At 41.2% G+C, this 21,240-nt stretch overlaps 1 protein-coding gene and 1 pseudogene across 13 annotated transcripts in view; both read left to right on the top strand.

The window, feature by feature from the left end:
- Positions 1-1,823: 1,823 nt before the first annotated feature.
- Positions 1,824-1,962, top strand: LOC147823912 (U2 spliceosomal RNA; annotated as a pseudogene).
- A 599-nt stretch (positions 1,963-2,561) lies between these two features.
- Positions 2,562-21,240, top strand: part of Myh10 (myosin heavy chain 10) — a 151,468-nt gene continuing 132,789 nt past the window's right edge. For 5 of the 13 annotated variants that reach the window (XM_021238036.2, XM_021238033.2, XM_087191805.1 and 2 more), the window contains exons 1-2: positions 2,706-3,069; positions 9,557-9,932. In XM_021238036.2, coding sequence (XP_021093695.1) covers positions 3,011-3,069; positions 9,557-9,932 — 435 coding nt within the window. In that variant the 5' untranslated portion in view covers positions 2,706-3,010. Of the gene's footprint in view, positions 2,581-2,651; positions 3,337-4,187; positions 4,259-9,556; positions 9,933-11,308; positions 11,330-21,240 lie in introns of those variants that run through there. The other 8 variants (XM_087191807.1, XM_087191806.1, XM_013076769.3 and 5 more) reach the window with 6 other exon arrangements.

Here is a 21,240-nt window from a genome sequence, read left to right as displayed (position 1 = left end):
AAAGAAACTATGTATTTTCCAAAGTGGCTGGCACCACTTTACATTCCCTGCAATAATGACTGAGGATTCCCATTTCTCTAGTTTCTCACTATCATTTGCCATTGTCTTTCCTCTTGATTACAGTCACTCTTGGGGGTATGAAGTGATACCTCATTGTGGTTTCAATTTGCATTTTCATAATGGCTAATGATGTGGGAAAGCTCTTAATTTTTAAATGTTGGAATTTGTTCAAATAAAAAAATGCTGCATATCAGTTCTGTACAGCTGGAACAAAACAAGTGAATGGGCTAGACCTTCCCTGAGGGAACAAACCTGGACTTCTGACCTGGACCCTGAAAAACAATGGTCTGTGAATTTTGGCTTTTGTGGGTAAAAGCAGTTTAGACTGCCAGTAAAAATTACTAAAGAGAAAGAAGTATTTCTCACATTTTTGTAATAAGCTTGTACATTAGAAAAAGAAAATTTTCAATCTATTTATTCATAATATTTTAGTAAATCATATTATATATTAATTGAATGAGGTTTTTATTTGTTTGTTTGTTTCTTTGTACTAGGGATCGAACTCAGGACCTTGAACTTTCAAAGCAGGCAATAGAACCACTGAGCTAAATCCCCAGCCCCATCCATTTTTTCTTTTGTTTTGCTTCATTTTGTTTGTGGCAATGGGGATTAAACTCAGGGCCTTCACATTGTGCTAAATTCCCAGTCCTTTTCTAATTTTTTAATCTTGGGATAGGATCTCCCTAAGTGACTAAGTTGCCCAGGCTATGCCTCGCTGTATCTTCTTTTTTGGAGGTGAGGTTAAGTAGTTTGTCATTGTTGAACACCTAGGAAGTGGCAGAGTTGGGTTTACAGCCACATCTGTATGATTCTAAATCTCATTTTCCTTAACAAAATTGCAGCAGATTCTGGGATGGAGCTACAAGGGAGCGTTGGGTGATGGAGATTGGGGCTGGGTGTAGGGGAGCTTCAAGGGAGAGGAAGGAAGCAAAGAGGTTTTTAAAGACTGGTCTCATGAACAGATCGAGGGAACTCTGGAAGAGAGACTTTGGAAGTGAAAACAGAGAAAGACTGGCTTGAGACCTGCTGTTTTCGCATTTTGCATTTTTCCTCCCATCCAATTAGAGGGATCTAGCAGACTGTAGAAAATGTAGAGCCCAAGTGCTGGAGAGATGCCGGAGCCAGAGATACACTTGGGGACATTCTCTTTGTATTGGATTTTTCATCAAGACTAATGTCTTTGTGGAATTTAATTCTGATGAACTTCCTGTCCTCCTTTTCTGATGGTCTACTGAGTTTGTTTTAAAATTATAAGGAAGTTTTAAAATGATGAAAACCCACAGACCTGGTGGCTTTTGGAGTTGTGTGTGGACACTGTAAGCATGGCATACTGCATTTAGAAATAACTTCACTGACAACTCGGGCCTCAGAGATAGTTTTAGGTCTTCTCTAAAAACATTTAAAAATGGTGATAAGAACGACCAATCACATCTTTTGCACGGTTAACTTGTACTCCATGTGCAGCGTGCACTAAAAGGACAGAACTCTTCATGAGGCCAAGTCACAAGACACCTGGACAAGGGGCACCTACTCCAGTGGGCAGGTGGGGGCGGAGGCAGTTGGATCAGGACAAAGGACAGTACAGATCCTGATTCCGATTTCCCCAGGAAGGACTCTGCACTCAGCTGCTGGGAGTTTTCTCTGAAGTCCAGCAAATCCTTCCTCACCACTTCCTGCCTTGTTTTGGTTTTTTGCTTTACTTATACCAGACTAGAAGCCTCCTAGGCACTTACATCATGTGTATTAAATCACACACATATATAATCGCTTCTTGGCCTTTTGGCTAAGATCAAGTGTAAATCACACACATATATCCAATGTTAAATAACTACATCTTGTTGCAAATGGTTTTGGAAAAGGTGTAACTTAAGTTTTTGAAGGGACAAATAATTTATTTTGTTCTTGTGATTTAAGACTATTACACTGTACACATATAATTAATACATGTTGTAGTTGACTAGACACTGCAGACATTTCATTAAATATTTATTAACTTCGATTTTTCAGTTTCCTTCCTTTATTTTTGGAAACTTTTTATTTATTTTTATTTTTTTATTCCAGGTCTTATGTTTTCTGAGGCCTGGGAAGAACAGCTCAGTCTCGGGAATACAACAACCCTGCAGGAACCTAGCTCTCCTCCATGAATGAATGAATGAACGAATGAGGTGAATGAAGTGTTTTTTCTCCAGGGTCCTCTCCAAGGCTCGTTTGCTTCTCACTCTCTGGGAATCTCAGCCATGCCCGGAGGCTGGGCCGGGAGGGCCGGGAGGGCCGGGCCCTGCCCTGCCCTGCCCTGCCCTGCCCTGCCCTGCCCTGCCCTGCCCTCCCCTCCCCTCCCCTAGCTAACACTAAAACCGCCGCAGGGGAGGAAGGTGTCAGCGCCCGGCGCTCACCAACCTAGGCAGCATCATCTTCGGCATCCGGTCGAGAGTACTAACAGCCGGCTGCGGCCGGACCCCAGCAGGACCCTGGCACACCCGCGGAGCTGCACTTTCTCCCGGTGTCCCTCCCCCACTGCAGGTGAGCCGCAGAGCCGAGCCCCCCCCCAAGCCCCGGGGTGACGTCAGGCCTCTGGACCGCGTTTCGGCCCCGCCCCTGCAGGCAGCGCCACGGGGCCCGAGTCTTCGGAAAGCCCGTTCCTCTGCGGGACACTCCGGCTGCGGCAAGAGGAGGCGGCTAGGCGCTCGAATAGGCTGCAGCTGCCATCCGAAGCTAGGTCGAGGCGCTTCTAGTCAGACTGGGGGCTCCCGTCGCATAACACCTGACCCACTGGGCGCACGGCCCGGGCCAGCGCACCACACCAGCGGTCGCAGGGTCCGCACGCGTCGCCTCTCGGGATCGCCGGGCGCCCAGTAAGCCTCTGCTGTCCATCTCCACCCGAGCCAGCCAATCGCCTGCCACTGCCCCGGCCGCACCTCCCGGAATCTCTGATGGGCGTGAGGGCCAGCCTATGAGATTGGGAGCCTGTGGGTCTGGGCCGGGAGTGGGAGCCAATGAGCATCATTCCAGGTGGGTGGAGGGAACCCGACTCGGGAAGGTAGCTTCGTTCGGGTTGCTAACGTCTTCCCTGGGAGATGGGCGCGCAAACGGACCAGTGGGTCTGGGGGCGGCGGTGATGGGCGTGGAGCTGACCCAATGAGGGTGGGAGTGGGTGGGGCCGCCGCGAGCAGCAGTGCTAAAGGAGCCCGGCGGAGGCAGCGGTGGGTTTGGGATTGAGGCGCCGGATCTGTGGTCGCGGTCGGGGACGTGCGCGGGCGCCACCATCTTCGGCTGAAGGTGAGTGAGAGGTGCGCCTGCCGGGTTCGAGCGCGGCTGCCCTGGGCGCGGGGACAGTTTGTAAGGGGGGAGGGGACGGATCCCGGGCTTGGGGGACCCGGCGGCTGTGGAGCACAGGAGCAGAACCGGAGTGGGAGCTGGGGAAGGGAGAGGGGGCTTAAGGCGGGAGGATTTGTGCTGCGGGGACCCTCCGCTCGTGTATGCTGGGACCTTATGGGGGACCTGGGCGGGGTGGAGAAGAGACAGCGGGACCCCAATGGGTGGGGAAGGAGAAATCCCCGGAAGGGCGAGGAACGAGGTCCGAGAGAGTGAGACCCCTGCAGGGATCTGGGCCCGGGTTGCGGGAGGGCGACCCCTGGGGAGTGAGGGTGCAGATCTGGAGGTGCGGTTATAGGGACCAGGTCTTGGGGTGTGGGATCCCTGGCGGCAGGAGTTGGGAGGGACTAGCGCCCCAGTGGGGTCTCGGGGTTCCCTGCGCCTCTGTCTGGCTCCCAGGAGAGGACTAGGTCCTGGGGCGTGATGCCGGTGGCGGGGGGCATTGGACAGGAAGGGCCCCTGCGAGGGTTAGGCTGGGCCGGGCTCCCCAGGCATGGCAGAGGGGTTAGCCGAGGGCTCCGAAGGCGGGCGGCGGACCTGTGGGGTGAAGCGACTGGAAGGCAAAGAGGCTCTGCGCGGTTGGGGGAGCACGCGGCGGGCGAGCAGCTCCAGAGCCGTCCGCAGGGAGGGTCGCGCTCTCCCGGCACCGGGGAAGGGGCGCGGGAGGGGGCGGCACGCTGCGCGCCCCGTGACTGCCGGGGCCGGGGGTGGACGCTCGGCGAGGCCTGGGCGATTTGGGGGGGCGAGGCGGGAAATGTGGCGGGGGCGCGCTGCAGCCAGGCGGCCGGGGGGAGGGTCAGCCCTCGAGTCGGGATCTCTTTATTGTGTGAGTGATCTGGGAATGGCTCGCTGCAGTCTCTTCCTTATCTGCTGTAGTTGGGGGTCACACCCTGATCCCATAAAATCGGACTGGAAGTTGAAGCAGCGGAGTGCTGGCATTGGCGGGGGCTTTGTGGGCCTGTGGTGGGCGGCTGCGGCCCAGGGACCGGGGAGGCAGCCAGGCCTGCCTGGGACTGGAGCCTTGGGAAAGAGATTGGCGACTTGGAGGGTCTGACCTGGGCTAGTGAGGTCTGGGTAACGCGGCCTCTGTCTACTACCGTTATCTGTGTCTCTTAGGGCCTCTGCAGCTCCCTTCAAGATCACTGCGGTGGATGGAAGGGGGTGGGGTGGGCTGGGGTGGGGTAAGAGAAAGCAGGCGGGGTAGATCCAGACTGCAGATGAAACAAAGACTGCTGTTTTCGCGAATAATATAATACTAAATGTAATACTTAACCTTTGCTGAGATTTTGTCTTTTTTTAACATCGAAACTGAGGATTCATTGAGTCAGGTTTAATTATTCTTGATGGTATCTCATTCTGGAAAACTTTATAATCTGTTCATTGTTTTATCGCCTTCATCAATCTGTTTCTATTAATTATTCTTGTAGTCCCATGTTTTTGGTGTTTAAGTATGCCCTGTCTGTCTCAGGTTCTGGAAAAGTGGCCATTTTATGCATCTCCTCACTTCTGCATCTTAAATTCAGTTCTTCCTCTCCTTATCGGGAGCAAGCATATGGTGTAATTGTGCGATATAGCACAAGCTTTTGCAGCAAGGGATGTGACCTGTGAGAGCTCCGCTGTTTATTTAGGCTCCTTAGGGAAAGCATTACAATGAAGAGACAGGACGGAAGGTGAGATGGAGGAAAATTTGAAGGGCATGTTGTAGGGTGGAAACCTATGTGCTTCTGTGGTGCATATACTTTGTTGTCACATATGAAGAATTAAAATTCCTGGTTTTGGAATCCAAGTTTTAGAAATATTTAGCGCAGTGTAAAAATATGAATTGGGAGATGGTGCAGACCATAAATAGCACCTTTTGCATTTGTTTTGTGATCATTTGTTTAAACAAAGTTTTGATAAATTAACAGACTTACACAGTCCTATAATGTAAGTGACCTCAATTGTAGCTAGCATTAAACAAATTGGGACAATTCTGTTTTAATTCATCTGTTTTAGGATGCTCTATCCTATATAACTTACCTGTCATTTTTGTTTACTTTTCTCTATGTAAGCTCCTCATAAAATTGAATTTTTTCCCCTCTGTCTGGAGCCACGATGGGTGCCTGGAGGCAGTTGAAGCTTACAGGGTGAAATTTCATTGGAAGTGTAAAATGACCTGGAGGTATATAGCCCCAGGGATGTGTCTAAAACCAATCAAGATGTTGGGAGCTTTGGTTTGTAGGGGGCTCATTCATTCACAGGTAAATGATTTAATTATAGCTAGCTATTTTGAATGACACCAAGACAAATCTGCAGATGATCTTCCTACCTTTTACAAAGGGTTCCTCCTGTTTATTCGATTCCCCCTAAGTATAAGCATTTTTTCTTTAAAATATAGAGGCTTTTCCAGATTGTGCTAGTGTGCTCATAAGTTACGCCTGTACTCTTTAAGTCATAATTGATAGGGTTTTTATTTGGTGGAGAGGCAATATATAGTATACTGCATGTCCTTCAAAATTTCTTCCCTCCTGCCTTCCTTCATTGTAGCCTGCGCTCTGGACCTGACCTCCGGATTTAATCGCAGCTCTGTTGCTTGTTAGCTGTGTGACCTTGGGTGGGTTATTGGCTTTCTCTGTGCCTCAGGTATCTTCATCTGTAAATTAATTATGCCCACCTCGAGGTGGTGTTGTGAGGATTAAGGATGGATATATGTAAACTACCTAGTGCCCGGACATAATTAGGAGTATATAACAATGCTATTTTCTATTTTTAAAATTCCAGTATTTTTAGAAATATTTGGGAGTGGTATGTTGTTAATACCAGGGTTCCCCAGATCAGATACCAAATGTACAATGGAGTGAGAAAACAACATATTTGGCAATCATAAGTGAGGAATTAAACTGAACAAAACGTCTTCACTGGCCTCCTAAACTCTTAGCAGTTAAACAATATGAGCACCTGCTACCTGCTAAGTAAGCTCTCTGGTGCAGTGCAGGCGAGGGCAAGAAGACTGCCCAAAGAGCAGTACAAAATGTGAGGAGAAGGAGAGGATTAAATTGCCAGATTGACCTGAAAAGAGCTTCTGAAAGGGTGACATTTGGGTCAGGAGTGGAAGGAATCATAGGTTTTTGGTTGTGGAGAAGTTGAAGCTCACCATGAGGTAGGCACTATTCATGTAAAGTATAGCTCCACTATTTTGTGCTAAATGCTCAAGATGCAGCAAGGGACAGGTAACCATCCCTACAGTGTTTCATTGTAGAAAAATCTGAAAGTGTAAAAGTAATTTGTGATCCTACTACCCAGTAAAGACCAAATGAATATTTACTCCATTAAAAGAAGGATGTGTGTGTGTATAAATTTCTCGCACAAAATCAGGAGCATGTTGTCATATTTTTATAATCTTTTTAGTTTTTTTCTTATATTACATCACAAGCATTTCTGCACCTAGAAAAACTACTGATCAATTTTAAATGTTCTGATTTTTACAAATAATTTTTATATAATTTGTTTTTAAGACCCATTCTAGAAAGGACCTATTATTTTAACTTATAGCCACCTACTCAATTTAAGAATATAATTACATACCTATGGTAAAGAAATATGTGCATGCCTACTGGCAGCAAGAGAGGATATATAGTTTATAGCAAATAAGAATAATAACATCATATTTTATTATTATAGTAGGATACTTTACTAGATTCTGTCCTTCTAAAAGATACCATGTATATCCTGTTTGTCTTCAAATTCACCTCGGCTGATTCCCATGCCCCCATTTTACTAGTATGCAGTGTTTAAGTTTTTAAGTTGGAAAGACTTGTTATTAGTCTTTTTGTTTTGTTTTGGTTTTTTGAGACAGGGTCTCTCTTTGTAGTGCAGGTCTTGAACTTACTATGTAGCCCAGGCTGGCCTAGAACTCACCACAGTCCTCCTGCCTCAGCCTCTAAGTGCTGGGATTACAGGTATGCACCACCACTCCCGGCTTTGTTGTTAGTTTTAAAAGCCTTGTCCTTAGAGGTAATGAGCTTTTGAAACTATACTTCTGAGTGTACATGGGCCCACAAATATTTTCTCTACTTCTGTCACATGTGGATGCCTAAGAAGGAAATGTAAGTTTAGTTCTAAAATGTCTTAGCAGTTTTACTTGTAGAAGTCTAATGTGAATCACAGTTCTGTGATTTTGGGGGAGATTTACTTTGTTTTGTGATTTTAAAAAATACAGATCTATAACCTTAAAAACAACAGTACATTCTTCTAATCATGAAATGAATTATTCTGGAACATTGCTTTTCAGTCTTTATCTGCCTCAACCTACCAGGTAGCAATGGTGGCAGGCCATGGCAGCCAGAGAACTGTGGAGCAGTGGTTGTTAAAGGTGGCCCAGGGCTGACAGCAGCAGCACCATCTAGGTACTTGTTAGACTTGGAGATTCTTGAGCTTTACCCCAGACCTACTGAATCAGAAGCTCTGGGTCTGGGGCCAGCATTCTGTATGTTACTAGTTTTCTTGGTGCTGCTAATGTATGCCAGAATTTGAGACCGGATACTCTAGTGCATAGGTGTTGGTAATGCATTACATTGTAACAAATAATTTCTGAAGAATCATAGGTATTTGAGTCTGCTTAATTATTTTGAAGGGTTAAAGGGCTAGCCTCTTTATCTACCATCAGTGATTAATCTTGTAGGACATAGCCCTTGAATCTAAAAAAAAATTATGGATGTTCTTATTAGGGTAACACACATATTACACATAGTAGTGTCCAACACATTTATCACATTTCATGGAGCTTGAAGTTCATCTGTGAACTCAAAGTTAAAAACCCATTAATATGTTTGGATCACTTATTATTTCCCTTGCAGTTTACAAGGGATGCCTTGTATTGGTCCTCTTACCGGCAGAGAATCCTCACCACTTCTGGCAGTTGGGTGGGAGCTGGGGGAGAAGTTGATGGGATTTGATAAAGTAAGAATAGATAATCAGTTGGCTTCTTGTGTTGATTGGGATAAAATCGTGGAAACTGAAATTTGTAATAACTTGGAATTTGTAGTAATAGCAAAAAATGTTTGTGATATTATCATATTCTAGAAAGATACTGTCAGGCAGGAATGATGAGTCACATCAGCAAGGTGAATGACGAACATATAAAATCCTGTCATTTGTTCCAGAAAGCCAATTGCACAAGTGTAGAGGAGATGTAACTTAGCAGCTTTTACTGGTAGATCCTTATGAGCCAAAAGTCAATGAGTATTAAATAAACCAATCAGGTCTCAAGCTACATTAATTGTAAAAGTCACAGAATCTGTGTTTTCCTCAGTATGGTTGAGGTTACTAAGGATTCTGTTTTCTCCTGTATTGATCAGACCATGTCTGGAATATTAGTTCCAGGCCACATACTAGAAACAGAAGATATGGCCACATTGGAGTTTATCTAGAGGTGAGAGATCAGAGTGGTGGAAGGAATCATGAGGAACAATGGAATGCTGAGGAGTAGGAACAGCTGCAGGATGGGACCAGAGACCTGAATAGCCACCTCCATATAACTGGTCAGGTTGTTATGTGGCACCAAGTTATGCTTGTCTTCTGTGGCCCCATTTGATTACATTATGTCCACATGGGGCCATAGAGAAGCTATAGAGGGACTGATTTGGGGTGTCTATAAGAAGAACTTTGAGTCTGAAGATGGACATGCTTTCAACATGATTCTTTGCTCTCTGGCAATCATCATTTGTTCTTGTAGCTGTATCTTTGTGGCCATACTAGTTCTATGGCTGTTTTATTGTAGGTCTGTGTTTTCTGTTGCTTCTTTCCCTTCTTAATTCCCTGTTTAATTTGTAGTGAGGATGAAAGAGGAGATGGAGAGAAGATGAGGTTACCCTGGAACTTTGATTTTTTTCTTCTGCCTGCTTCTCAGCCCTCAGTAACTGAGGGCAAATCTTGAATGGCTGTCAGACAACCAGAGTCACAATTAGTGGTCACCCTGAAATTTACCTTGGAAACAGCTAGTATGCCCATGAACTTCAATATCCCAGCTCCTTCACTGTTTACTCCTTATGTTTACTAAGGGTTTCGTTTTGTTTCTTACAAAAATAAAATGTGTAAATTATTTTATATTTTGCAGACATCTGACATTATCCTTCGTTTCTCTTAGAGGCAATTGCTCTTGGATCCTTCTGTTTACAATGGCACAGAGAACTGGACTGGAGGATCCGGAGAGGTATCTCTTTGTGGACAGGGCTGTCATCTACAACCCTGCCACTCAAGCTGATTGGACAGCTAAAAAGCTAGTGTGGATTCCATCAGAACGCCATGGTTTTGAGGCAGCTAGTATCAAAGAAGAACGAGGAGACGAAGTTATGGTGGAGTTGGCAGAAAATGGGAAGAAAGCGATGGTCAACAAAGATGACATTCAGAAGATGAACCCACCTAAGTTTTCCAAGGTGGAGGATATGGCAGAGTTGACGTGCTTGAATGAAGCTTCTGTCTTACATAACCTGAAGGACCGCTATTATTCAGGACTTATCTACGTAAGTATTTTTCCAAATACTCATGGAAAGTGGTGATGGGGAATTTATGCAAACTATGTCTCATGTCATAATCAAGTGAGAATGTGGAATACCCCCATATTCTCTGTTTAACACTGCTATTTCTGATAGATTGTCTGTTGCTTTCACAAGTCTTGTTTTCCTTTAAATCTTAACATGCTGCATTTGAATAATCCAGTATGCAATTGTATATAATAAAATGGTATCTGAATACTTTTGTAGTGGTGCTCTGGAGCATAATAAGGTGTGTGTGTGGGGGGGATATGAATCTGGCAGAAGGACCAGGGACATTAAAGTGATGAGATTTGTATTAGTAGAAGGATACAGACTAATCAAGTATTTTGGTAGAAAATCAAGTTCCTGTCCAGGACCATAAAGTGGTAGGGCTGCATACAAGCTCAGGGGTTTCAGTAAGAGCAAGGATATCTTCGCTTACATACAGGAAAGTAGAAAAGAGGTTTTTAAAAAGAAACAGATCAAGGTGAGATTGAAACTGTGGTTGTCCTGTGGTTAGCAGCTGTCATGTATGTTGTCACTGACCGTGTCCTTGACCACATAGAAGTTATTGAAAATAATAAGGGATAAGGTAGAAAGGAAAAATGCAAGCTAGATACTGGAAAGACTAGAACAACAAAAAATAAGTTTGAGGGGATGCTAGGCAATGATTTGAAGAAGGCGGCATGATTGGACTTAAACATAGGGTGAAAAGAAGTAGTGAGAAAAGTTGACAAGAATAGTGGTCTGAAACTGGAAAAAGGTATTTGAATTTTATGCAAGGAATGTGCTGCTACTGAGGTTCATGAGTAATTAAAAACTTCAATCACAACTAGTATTCTTGTAGGAATTAGTGTGTTTAAGGAATATTTACTGAACACTTGCTGTGTTCTAGGCGCTGGGGTAGTGTGGTGAACAAGATGGGCAGGGCCTGCCATTGTAATGTGGCTTATGAGGAGATGAAACGGGTGTGGAATGGAAGAGGAAGAGAATGGCTCCCCACAGAGGTCAGTGAAGGGCTCTTTGACAAGGTTGCATTTAGACTTAGATTGTGCCCAATGGAGTGAGCCAGCCAGGGGAAAAGCTGAGAAGTGAATTGTTTGCTTGTGACCTTTGCTGGAGTTGTTTCTATCAAGCTTGATGGTCTCCCTTAGGTTTGTTCCTCTCAGGGCTGGGAAAGCAATTTGAGGAGAGTGGAATGATCTTGGAAAAGAGGAGAAGCCAAAGATGAAAAAAAAACACAAAATTGGAGAGCAGCATGGAGAATCCAGCTGTGTGGAAGACCACATTATCCACATTCTTGTCTGACTCTGGGTCTGACTGTGATTTTGCTCCGGACCCGAGGGCAGAGGAACTTGTGCCTCCACTGCTGGCACAGACAGAAGGTAACTTGCCAGTGGTCTTTGGAGTCAGGCTGGGTAGGAATGGGAATCTAGGTGGGAGAGGCTGATAAATAGATCAAGGGCTGGAGGTTTTAATGATGTTGAAGGCCAGCATTCATGGGAGCAGGGGCGTAAAAGAGCTAGAAAGGGAAGAGACTGGTCAGGTGATAATGTGGCCCCCTGAGATTTGAGAAGTGGGTCTATTTTGAATTAAGCCAGGTGAACTGACTTATGCGGGTTTGGAAAGGTGATGACACAACCAAAAAGTAGCAGAAGACTGCGGTGTGGAAAGGAAGCAGGCTGCTCTCTGAGAGAAGGGAGCCAGACAGAAAAGGGGAGGAGATTGTGGCTGTGAAAATGAAGTAATCAAAGACAAGACAAATGTATTTTATTTGTAACCATTCCTCATGATAATTCTGAGATTTTGCAGCTATTATTGAGTTTGATTTTTTTTTTTTCATTTCCAACATAACTGGAGACAACCTGAGTGAATTTGAGTTTCTTGTCAAAGCGAGGCCTCTATGGTCTGTACAGGAGAATTGGAGTTTTTCTCAAAGTATCAAGGTCAAAGTAGAAGTAGGGGTTTGGGAGGATCATCTCTCTAATCATGCAGGTGCAGAAAGGTTCCTGCTAAGGATCTTGCAGAATACTGGCCTCTAAAGAAGTCTTGTAAAGAGTGGAGCTGGGCAGATCCACCACTGCCAAATGGGTATGCATTTGTTTTGGGCTTGGGAATTAACAGGTCAGGTGAGATTGATCATTCAGTTGAAATTGGTTGAGGTTCCATGATATAGACACTCTAATAATCTGTATAGGACCTTTTGTTGCATATTTCTTTGGGCAAATTGTATCATAGTTTAATTCAAACAAGTTAAGTTGCTAACAGGTTCAGCTGTGTTCTTCCCTTATATTTTCTTTGGATTTATACCCCCTGACCTTTGCCTTCTCAGGTCATTAATTTTCATCTTCCTTCCTAATAAAACTGTTTAAAATTGTAAATGTCTCCTCTAATACTTTCAGCTCACTCCAGAAGTTTTAATATGTAGCATTTTTATTGCTCAGTTCTAAATATTTTATAATTTTTATTATGGTTTCTTCTTCAGCCTCTAGACTTTTCAAACTTTTTAAAATTTCCAAACTTTGGTTTTTAAAGTTATCATTTTGCTATTGATTTTTAAAGTAATTGTATCATAGTCATTACTGTCCATATATCCGTCTTTGTTTTTGTTCAGACTTGCTTTTGTGTAACATATTGTCACTTTTTGTTAATGTTCTGTATGTTTGCAAAGAATGTCTGTTCTGTTATTGCTGAGTGTAGGATTCCATATATGGCCATTAGATTAAGCTTTTTAATTACATTGTTTAAGTCTTCTATAGCCTTACTAATTTTCGTCTGCTTGATCTGTCAATTACTGAGAGAAGTATGTTAAAAATCTTCCAGTGTGTTTTATTAATTACCTGCTCATCCTTAAACGATATAAGTTTGTTTTGCCTGGTGTTCAATTTTTGTATAAATGAATTCTCATAGTATGTAGTCTTTTGTGCCTTTGGGGGTTTTTTGTTGTTTTACTTAGCATTACATTTTAAAGATTTATCCATATTGTTTTGTGTTGATGTAATTCAGTAGTTTTGGACCCCCTGGGGTATTCCTAAAACCTCCTCATGGGATGTGAGAGATCAAAACTCATTTCATAATATGAGGAAGATGTTATTTGCCCCTTTGACTGTTGACATTTGTACTGATGGTCCAAAAGCAGTGATAAAGTCCCTGACACCTTGTCTTGAATAAAGGCAGTGACCCTAATCTGTACTAGTAATCATTTTATTCTTCACTGCCTTTTATTGGCAGTTTAAAAAAGAAATCCAGTTTCACTCAAGAATGTCATTGATGAAACAGGAAAAATGATTGATTTTGTTAAGTCTCAACCCTTGAGAACACATCTTTTTTTTTCACTATCAAATACATCTTATGAATAAGAATTTGAAATGATACTAGGAGCATGAGAATATGTCTTTTACCATTCTGTGTGATGAAATAGTTAAGTATGCATAAGCAGTTCTGCACACAGACATAATAATGGTTGCTTTGAGGAAAAGTGTGTGTCTAGTTATTTGAGTTGCAAGCTAACCTTGCTCCTTTTTCATAGAACACCATTTTGATGTGTTAGAATGACTGATGGCTAAGCAATGGTTACTCACACAGAGGTATTTGGCAGACATTTTCTTGAAAATAAACAAAAGTGAGCTTGTCACTTCCAAGAAAACAGCTGACTGTATTTGTTGCCAGTGATAAAATTTCAGTTTTTATATGAAAATTAGAATTGTGAGAAACTTGTATCTACCACTTGACAATTTGTCAGTACTTAAAAGCCTTTCTGATGCTATAGATGGTGATAATAATGAAAGTGATTTTTTTGTGTGTGTGGTCATATAGTGAAATGACATTATTTGGAAGACTTGCGTAATTTAATGAGCCAGTGTTTTCCAGATGAGGTACACATGATGTTACAAAATCATGCATGGGTAAAAGATTGATTCGACATTCAAGCCAGTGGATCTTGATATAACAAGAACATAAATTCACTGCTAGGGCTGCAGATGCTATATTTTATCTAATCTTTAAGAAATTGTCACTTGGGGCCCAGGGATGTAGCCCAGTGGTGCAGTGCCTGCCTGGCAAGTGTGAGGCCATGAGTTCAATTCCTGGTACCAAAAAAAGAGAAAGAAAGAAATTGTCACTTGTTCAGTTTTGGTACTTTCAAAGAGAAATGACTTCAGTAAGCTGAAAAGGCTGTGGAATTATTCCTCTTTTCCAACCAAGTAGTATATCTGTACAAGTCTGATTTTTCTTCATATACTTCAATTAAAACAACCTATCATAATAGATTAAATGCAGAAACAGATATAAAAATTAAACTTTTTTAGTAGGCCAGACCTAAGTTTTACAAAAATATATGAAATGTGCAACTCCTCTTTTATTTTTGGAAAGCAAAAGCAAAAAATTATTTTTCATAAAAAATGTTGTTGCTGTTAACATGTAATGTGCTTATAGTTGTTTTTAAATGAATGAGTATACATTTTTAAAATTCAGTATATATTTTAAATAATACATATATAACATGAAAAATCTTTGGGGTTCCTCAATCATTCTAAAAATGCAAAAGCTCTGGAAAGTTTGAGTGGTTTGTTTTTTGTGGAATGTATTTCATTGTAAGAATTTTGACCTCATGTACTTATCCACTCAACTGTTGTGTATGTGTGTCTGTGTCTGTGTATGTTTTGCCTTCAGTTTGGTACTAGAATGAACATTGCTTCAATAAATTGCCGTGTGTGTACCTGGCACACATAAGCATGCCTTGGTGGATATGGTGTGTATCCAGGAGAATTCCTGGATGATAAAATGTGGACATCTATAATGCATGTCTTCGGCTTTTCTAGATAATGTCTGATTTATTCAGAGTCCCAGCAGGAAATAGAAGTTATTTTCTGAGTTCAATAAACAGGAGATTTAAAAATATGTAGGTATAACTTCAAAAACAAATAAGGAATAGTGCAGTATCCTAGTGCTAGCGGTGGCTGACAGCCCTTGAGGACCTTGCACATTCTAGACACGAACTCTACCCCCAGCAGCATTGATACAGTCTGATCTGCAAAGGAACAGTAGAAGAGCGCTCTTAACTCAGGATAGCTGTGTGATAAGGGCTACCTAATAGGAACTGTGGCCTTCCTTAGAGGGGTCAAGGCATCTCATGGAAATTGGTGGGGTGAGAGCCAAGGGAATATATGATGCCCTTCTGCACCTTCAGTCTCTTGCTGATGTCTCCTGTTGGCCAAATTCAGTGTGAAGCCGGAGAGAAGGGAATTTGATGATACATTTCATAAGGTCACCATCAGTTCCATCTGGAATTGAATTTTGTGTGTGATATGAGGTAGTGACAAGACTCAAGACATCTCTCCCTGCTCCCAATAGCTGTCTGGGTGACCCAGAGTCATTTACAGAAACAGTCCTTTCTCATTCTTCTCAAAGTGCCACCTTTGTCATAAACCAGGTGTTCATAACTATGTTCTTGATTCGCTATCCTGTTTCATGGGTCTATGTGCCTATCTTTGGGCTAATATCTACATGTCTTATTAGAGCTTTATAGTTTGTCTTGGTACCCAGTGTAATATGTCCTCTCAGTTTTGATTTTAAAGATCATTTTGACTGGAAGGTTCTTTGCTTTTCAGTATAATTTTAGTGTCTGCCTGTAACTTTTTATATGCACTCACACACACATAGCCTTGTTGGAATTTGATTAGGACTTTACTGATTCTACAGGTAAGTGTGGAAGAGAAATCTCCTCTTCCCCCACACCCCTTCTCTTTTCTGGTACTGAGGATTGAACCTTAGTCCTTTACATGGAACTGCATCCCCAGCCCTTATTTACTTATTTATTTATTTAGGTTTTTGGAGACAGAGTCTTGCTATGTAGTTCAGGCTGGGCTTGAACTCTCTCTATAACCCAGGTTGGCCTCAAATTCATGGCGATCCTCTTGCCTCACCCATCCAAGTGTTGGGATTACTTTTTATTTTGATGTAGGGCCTCACTACATCACTAAGTTGCCAGGCACAAATCCAGCTTTTGATCTTTTTCTTTTGGTACTGGGATCGAACTTGGGTCCTTGCTCTTGCGGGCCAGGTGGCGGTACCGCTGAGCTAAGTCCCCAGCCCTCCAACTTTCGATCTTTCTGTTTCAGCCTCCCAGAAGCCTGACTTGCCCAGCATTCACAGTCATACCCACCTAGGGAGAGAAATTAGATCTTTACACTATTTCCTCTTTGATTCCTGGGCATACTCATTTATTTAGTTCTTAATTTTTCTCAATATAATTTTATAGTTTTCTTTGTAGAGGCTCTGTATGCTTTTGTTAATTTATTTTTAGGTATTTGATTTTTTGTTTGTTTGTTTTGTTTTGCTTTTTTTTTTTTTTGAGACAGGGTCTCATTATGTAATGCAGGCTGACCTCAAACTCCTGCCTCAGCCTTCCAGTGCTAAGATTACAGGTGTGTGCCACCATACTCTTCCAGTATTTGATTTTTTAAAAAATGCTATTCACATGATGTTTAAAATCTTACCCTTATAAAGCATATGATTATGCATATGTACATAAATATTACCATTTATATAAATATCATAGTTTTACAATTAATTTTTGTATATTTATATTTTCAGTGACCTTTCTAAGTTTATATATTAATTATACTATTGTTGCTGAAGATTCTTTTGGATTTTGTATGCACACGCTCATGTTATCTGCAAATAATTAGTTTTTCCTTTCTAATTCTTACACATTTCTTCTATTTTACTGAACTGTCCAGAACTTCAGTACAGTGCTTTTGAATGAGTGGTAATGGGAAGCATCCTTGTATCATTCTGCTCTTAGGGGAAGCTTTCAGTATTTCACCTTTAAGAGTATTTGCTAACCTGGATGGGATGGCCCCCTCCTGTAATCCAAGCAGTTTGATAGTCTGAGACAGAAGGATTGTGAGTTCAAGCCCAGTCTGAGCAACTGTGGAAGACTTGGCCCCTCACCACCACCCAAATCTGTATTGAGAGTTGATTTATCAAATTTTTTTAACATTCATATTTTTCCACTATTAAATGAAATTATAGTATGGCTTTTTTTGTTACTTGCTATCATGAAGATATATTTTTGTTGTTTTGGTGCTAGGAGTGAACCCTGGGTCTTAAATGTGCTAGGCAAGCAAGTACTCTACCACTGAGCTACACCCCTAGCCCCATATATTTGCTTAGGATTTTTGCATCTATATGTATCTAAATGTCCCAATTCATTGACATAATTTGCTAATAATACACTCTTACGTTTTAAAAATATATACTGGGGCCTTTGCAATAAGCTACATCTCCAGCCCTTTTTTGATTTCTGATTTTAAGACAAGATCTCACGAAGCTGCCCAGGCTGGAGTGGAATTTGTAATCATCCCGCCTCAGCCTCCCAGAGTTCTGGAATCACAGGTGTGCACCACTATACCTGGCTAACACATTCTACTTTGTGTAGAATTTCTAATGATGTTCTCACATTCTTGATACTGATAATTTGTTCTACACTGTTTTGAAAATGAGTCTTACCAGAGGTTTATCAGTTTTATTCTTTTCAAATAATATTTTTGACTTATTATTCCTTTCTAGTCATTCTTCCTATCTACTTATATACCTACCAACCTACTTCTCACACTTCTTTTTATTTTTATGGATCTGTAAATTCTTAAGATAACAATACTTACAGTATTGATTTTTTTCAGCTATTTTCTAAAGTGTGCCTTAAAAGCTATACATTTCATTTTAAGAACGTTTGCTGTATTCTATAAACTGCATTGCATTTTTATAATCTGGCTCAAAATAATGAGGGTGTTTTGTGGGGTTTTTTTAAACTCTGAGTTATTTAGAAGTGAAATGCCTAATACCCAAACATAGGGGATTTTCAGATTTATTTCTAATTTAGTTTCCCCTTGGTTAGAGAACATATCCTAAATTATTTCAGGCCTTTGATGTTCATTAAACTTATGCTGTGGTCCATCATGTGATCAATTTGGGTAGAAGGTCATGCCCTGGAAAAACCATGTGTCAACTATGGTTATTGAACATAGTATTGTATGTATATAGTTGTTCAATCTTATATGCCCTTATGTGTTTTATTTTTTATGTGCTTCTTCTTTCAGTTACCATGAAAATATCTCCTGTTAGTTCATACCAAAGCTATATTATCATGTCCATAAAAATGTAGAACTTTTATATCTTTCTGATGACTCATTATGAACTGGTTTTCATTTTTAGTAATATTTCTTGCAAAGTTGACTTTGATATATTATTATTGGTTTTTTCTTTTTAGATTAGTGTATCTATGGTTCTTTGTTTCCCAAACTTTTGGCTTTTTTTTTTGTATCTGTACATTGAAGGTAAGTTTCTTATAAACTGTCTATAGTTGTTATTTTTGTCCCAAATCAGACCATTTTTGGCTTTTTCTCTCTTCTTCCTCTTCTTTTGTAGTGTTGAGGATGGAACCCAGGGCCTTGTACTTATGAGGCAGGTGTTCCACCACTGAGCTACAGCCCCAGCCCCAGATAATATTTTTAAACTAGAATATTTAGTTTGTATACATGTAATGACATATTTCAAGCTAAATTTACCATCTGATTCATTGTTTTCTATTAGTCCTACTTGTTCTATATTTTTTCTTTATAACTTTTTAATTAATTTTTATTCTGTCCCCTCTGTTGAGTTGCATATTTTTGCTATTCTCTTATTCTTTCAGTGGTTACCTAGTCTAACTTGTATACTTAGCCTGTTAAAGACTGATATAAAGTAGAATTCTTATCAATTGTGGTTAATGAAAGGACCTGAGAACTCTGGAAGTCTCAATATTTTCTTTCTTTCTTTTTTTTTGTACCGGGAATCGAACTCAAGGTCTTGTGCTTGCCAGGCAGGCACTGTGCCGCTGAGCTATGTCTCTGGCCCTGGAATTCTCAATTTATATGCTTGTGTTTATTTTAATTCTCTATATTTGAAAACCCACAAGACACTTATTACTTTTTAATAGTTGATATTCATTTAGTTTTATCCACTTATCTTTTCTATTATTTTTCATTTTTTTCCTTTACATCTCTTAACTTTTTTCTTTTTATCTTTTAGAAGAGCTCTTACTTGATTGAAAATATCTATTTTGCCTTTATTTTTGAAGTTTTCTTTCTTTTTGGCTGGATTTGGGAGTCAGAGCTGACCAGCACTATGCAGATACCGTTGCTTCTTGTTCTGCCTTCCATCCTTTCTGTTGAGACTTCGGCTTTTGGTGGTTATATTATTGCTCCTTTGAAGCAGCACTCTGAATCTGGACAACCTCCGCCCCAGGCCTAACTTCTAGCTGTGTGTAAACATTTGTCTTTGGTTTTCAAGTTGTGTTGTGATCTGCTTAGGTAAAAAATAAATAAAATTTAAAAATATATGTATGTACAACTAAGAATCTATAGTGTTTTTGACTTTATGGTTTGGTGTCTTTTGCCAGTTTTGGCTTTCTTTGTTTCTGTAGCCCACACTGGCCTCCAATTTGAGATCCTTCTTTCTCAGCCTCCTGAGTGCTGGGATTACAGGTGTATTCTACTATGTCCATCTCGGTTTGGGAAAAGTCTTAGCCATTATCTGTCTCATCAGACACTGCTTCTGCTCTATTCTCTCTTTCCTCCTTCTTGGACTCAAATACCTCCCATGTGAGACCTTTTCACCGCCTCCCATGTGACTCTCGCGTTCCTCTACATTTTCACATTTTCATCCTTGTCCCCTGACACCATGGCTCACTCTGTTTGCTTCTGATTAAAATGTCTGGTACCTAATTCTGTATTCAGCTACTGTACATCCTATTTTGCCCTTAAATACATCCATTGAATTCTTTAGTATTAGAATTTTCATTTGGGTTTTCTTTTTATGGCTTCTAATTATGTCAGAATTCTCTATCATGCCTTTATTAACTTGAACATATTAATGTCCAAGATAATAACAGTCAATAAAAATAGACTCACAAGGGTTCCAGATGTTATCTTAGATTTTAGTCACTACGTGTTGCATTGTATGTCTGGTTATTGTGTAGAAGAAATTGTGAGGGTAATTTGAAGCTGTAGGAGACATTAAGCTTACTCTGATTTTGCTTTGGGTGGGCAGGTAGACTGAGGCAAACTAGGTCGTGTAGTTGAATCAGGGGTTAACATCCTTCCCAACTGGGCCTGACACTATGTGAGTGCAGGTCCACTTCAGGTATAGTCTTAACCCTTAGGGTATAGCTGTCAGGTTCCAAAGCTTGGGGAGTGAGTTACTAGCTCTGGCCTGCACCTGTTCCTGATGGGCTGCATTCTTTAATTCTCATTTCCTTACACTTGTCTCTGTTAACAGCTCTGCTTGGCTTCTTGTTTCTCAGTGACAATTTCTAGAGTTTGTACCTATTACCTGTCTAAAAAAGAAATAACAATAATTCCATATCATCAAATATTTAGTCACTTTTCTGATTTCCCTTATGCTTCATAAATATTTCATAAGTAGTTGGTTTGTTCAATTCAGGATCGAAAGAAGGTTGATATGACTGGTTATATCTTTTCTAATCTGTGTGTTTTTCCTCCCTCTTTATTTGAAGAAATGGGAACAATTCTGTTATAGCATTCCGCCACAGTCTGCATTTTGTTAGTTGTTCCCATGATGCTTCCTACAAATGGTTAGTTGGATCCAGAGACTTAAACAGATTTGGATTCAGGAGACACCTTCTTCCAAATCTTCTGGGTGATTTTCTTTTCCTTATTATGTAGGGTTTTAAAATTTGTTTTGTGACATGCACAGGGATTTTATCAGGTACAATGTTTGCAGATGGTGTGGTTGGTTTATTCCTTCCTTTTGGGTGGTGAGGTGATTTCTTCCAAGAGCTACAGTTGAGTGTAGGGTTATGATGTTTCCAGGTCTGGCATCTGTACCTGCTTGCATTTTCTGGTTCCCTAATCCTGTGATCCTATGAAGCAATGCATATCTGCACCCCTACTTTCTTAAACAGATCCTGATACTGTAAGGGTGAGTGGCATTTCCAAGTAGTATTACCCAGAGCATGGTGGGCATTCTAAGCAGAGGGACCAGCATAGACAGAAGCCTGGAGGCATAAAGCAGCACAGCCTGTTTGAAAAATTGTAGATGTTTTGTGTGTGAAGATTTTTTTTTTTGTACCCGGGATCGAACTCCGGACTTTTCACTTGCAAGGCAGCCACAGAGCTAAATCCCCAGCCCCATGTGAAGATATTTTGTATATCTCTCTTCAGCAAATTATGTAATTGCATCATTACGCCAGTTTATCCCTCCTGCCTTTACAGTTTTCCAGATTTCCCTATGG

Source organism: Heterocephalus glaber, unplaced genomic scaffold (assembly GCF_053883595.1).
Source record: "Heterocephalus glaber isolate CG9 unplaced genomic scaffold, H.glaber_assembly_v1.0 deba00001564, whole genome shotgun sequence".
Classification (NCBI taxonomy): Eukaryota; Metazoa; Chordata; class Mammalia; order Rodentia; family Bathyergidae; genus Heterocephalus; species Heterocephalus glaber.
The sequence above is the reverse complement of the archived record's forward strand: the minus strand, read 5'-3'. Positions and strand labels throughout refer to the sequence as shown.